The sequence below is a fragment of the Acanthisitta chloris genome, unplaced genomic scaffold (genome assembly GCF_000695815.1).
Source record: "Acanthisitta chloris isolate BGI_N310 unplaced genomic scaffold, ASM69581v1 scaffold415, whole genome shotgun sequence".
NCBI lineage: Eukaryota > Metazoa > Chordata > Aves > Passeriformes > Acanthisittidae > Acanthisitta > Acanthisitta chloris.
The window spans coordinates 6,089-7,870 of record NW_008674029.1 but is presented as its reverse complement, the minus strand read 5'-3'; the positions used below and the strand labels follow the sequence as shown (position 1 = coordinate 7,870).

Sequence of the window (1,782 nt, the reverse complement as noted above, 5' to 3'; positions counted from 1 at the left end):
CTGTTGAAGATGATGAGGGCGATCTCGCAGTCGCACAGGACGCTCAGCTCGTACGCCTTCTTCATCAACCCGAACTTCCGCTTGGTGAAGGTTACCTGGTGGGGTGTTGTGCTCAACAACCTCAAGATACAGCCCCAAACACTCATCCCTGGGTCCCAAACACCCTCCAGAAAACCCAACACCCATAGGAGCAAAGTGGGTTTGCTCCCATCCACAGCTTGTCCCCTAGAACCTTTCTCCTGGGGTCCCCAAACCTTTCTCCTGGGGTCCCAAACACCCTCCAGAAAACCCAACACCCATAGGAGCAAAGTGGGTTTGCTCCCATCCACAGCTTGTCCCCTAGAACCTTTCTCCTGGGGTCCCCAAACCTTTCTCCTGGGGTCCCAAACACCCTCCAGAAAACCCAACACCCATAGGAGCAAAGTGGGTTTGCTCCCATCCACAGCTTGTCCCCTAGAACCTTTCTCCTGGGGTCCCCAAACCTTTCTCCTGGGGTCCCAAACACCCTCCAGAAAACCCAACACCCATAGGAGCAAAGTGGTTTTGCTTCCATCCATGGTTTGAACCCAGACCTTTCGCCTGGGGACCCCAAACCTTCTTCCTGGGGTCCCAAACACCCTCCAGAGGACCCAACGCCCATGAGGATGGTAGAAACAGAGTAAATATGCTTCCCTTGTGTCCTTCTGTCCCCACCTCGTCCCCAAACCTTTCTCCTGGGGTCAAACACCCTCTGCAAGACCCAACACCCACAGAGATGGTAGAAACAGAGTGAATTTGCCTCCTTTGTCCCCAAACTCTCCTCCTGGGGTCCCAAAACTCTTTGGCAGACCCAACACCCACGAGGATGGTAGAAACAGAGTGAATTTGCCTCCTTTGTCCCCAAACTCTCCTCCTGGGGTCCCAAAACTCTTTGGCAGACCCAACACCCACGAGGATGGTAGAAACAGAGTGAATTTGCCTCCTTTGTCCCTGAACTTTCCTCCTGGGGTCCCAAAACTCTTTGGCAGACCCAACACCCACGGGGATGGTAGAAACAGAGTGAATTTGCTTCCTTTGTCCCCGAACTTTCCTCCTGGGGTCCCAAAACTCTTTGGCAGACCCAACACCCACGGGGATGGTAGAAACGGAGTGAATTTGCTTCCTTTGTCCCCAAACTTTCCTCCTGGGGTCCCAAAACCCTTTGGAAGATCCAACACACATGGGGATGGTGGGCGCAGAGTGGCTTTGCCTCCTTTGTCCCCAAACCTTCCTCGTGGGGTCCCAAACACCCTTTGGAAGACCCAACACCCACGGGGACGGTGAAGCAGAGTGACTTTGCCTCCCATCTCCACCTTATCCCCAAGCAGTTCCTACCTGTCGGTTCCTCTGGTCCAATATTCGGCTGATCTGTATTTTTTTCCGGCCCATCTTTGCCTCCTATGCTGGATTTGGGGCTGGAAGAGAGCGAGAAGGCCCTTGAGCCCCACAGCCTGGGACTGTCCCGACTGAGCATCCGCCCCAGCACTGCCAAAAATAAATTTGGCTGCAAAAAAAAAAAAAAAAGAAAAAAAAATCAGTTTTCAGAGGAAGTTGGGTCATTTCTTCTTCCGCAAAGATGGTGCCGAGCTGAAAAAATGGAAAAACATCAGGAAATTCTGTTGGGGGAGAAGGGGAAAAATCCCCTTAGCCCTGCCCAGGTGGTTCTGCTACCCCAGCAAAGTCATCCCCACGCCCTGAGCACCTCCACGTGTTGGTTGCAAAGTGCAAAGCTGTGATGCCAAATGCTTCAGTGGGAGCTTGGGA

General features: G+C 53.0%; 1 protein-coding gene across 1 annotated transcript in view; it reads right to left on the bottom strand.

Moving 5' to 3' along the window:
- LOC103802647 (myocyte-specific enhancer factor 2B-like) overlaps nucleotides 1-1,407 on the bottom strand; it is a gene marked incomplete at its 3' end in the record, with an annotated part of 2,459 nt that extends 1,052 nt beyond the window's left edge. Inside the window, 3 exon segments of the mRNA XM_009075147.1 lie at nucleotides 1-2; nucleotides 5-95; nucleotides 1,354-1,407. The exon segment at nucleotides 1-2 is cut by the window's left edge and continues 93 nt beyond it. Coding sequence (XP_009073395.1) covers nucleotides 1-2; nucleotides 5-95; nucleotides 1,354-1,407 — 147 coding nt within the window.
- Nucleotides 1,408-1,782: the final 375 nt, after the last annotated feature.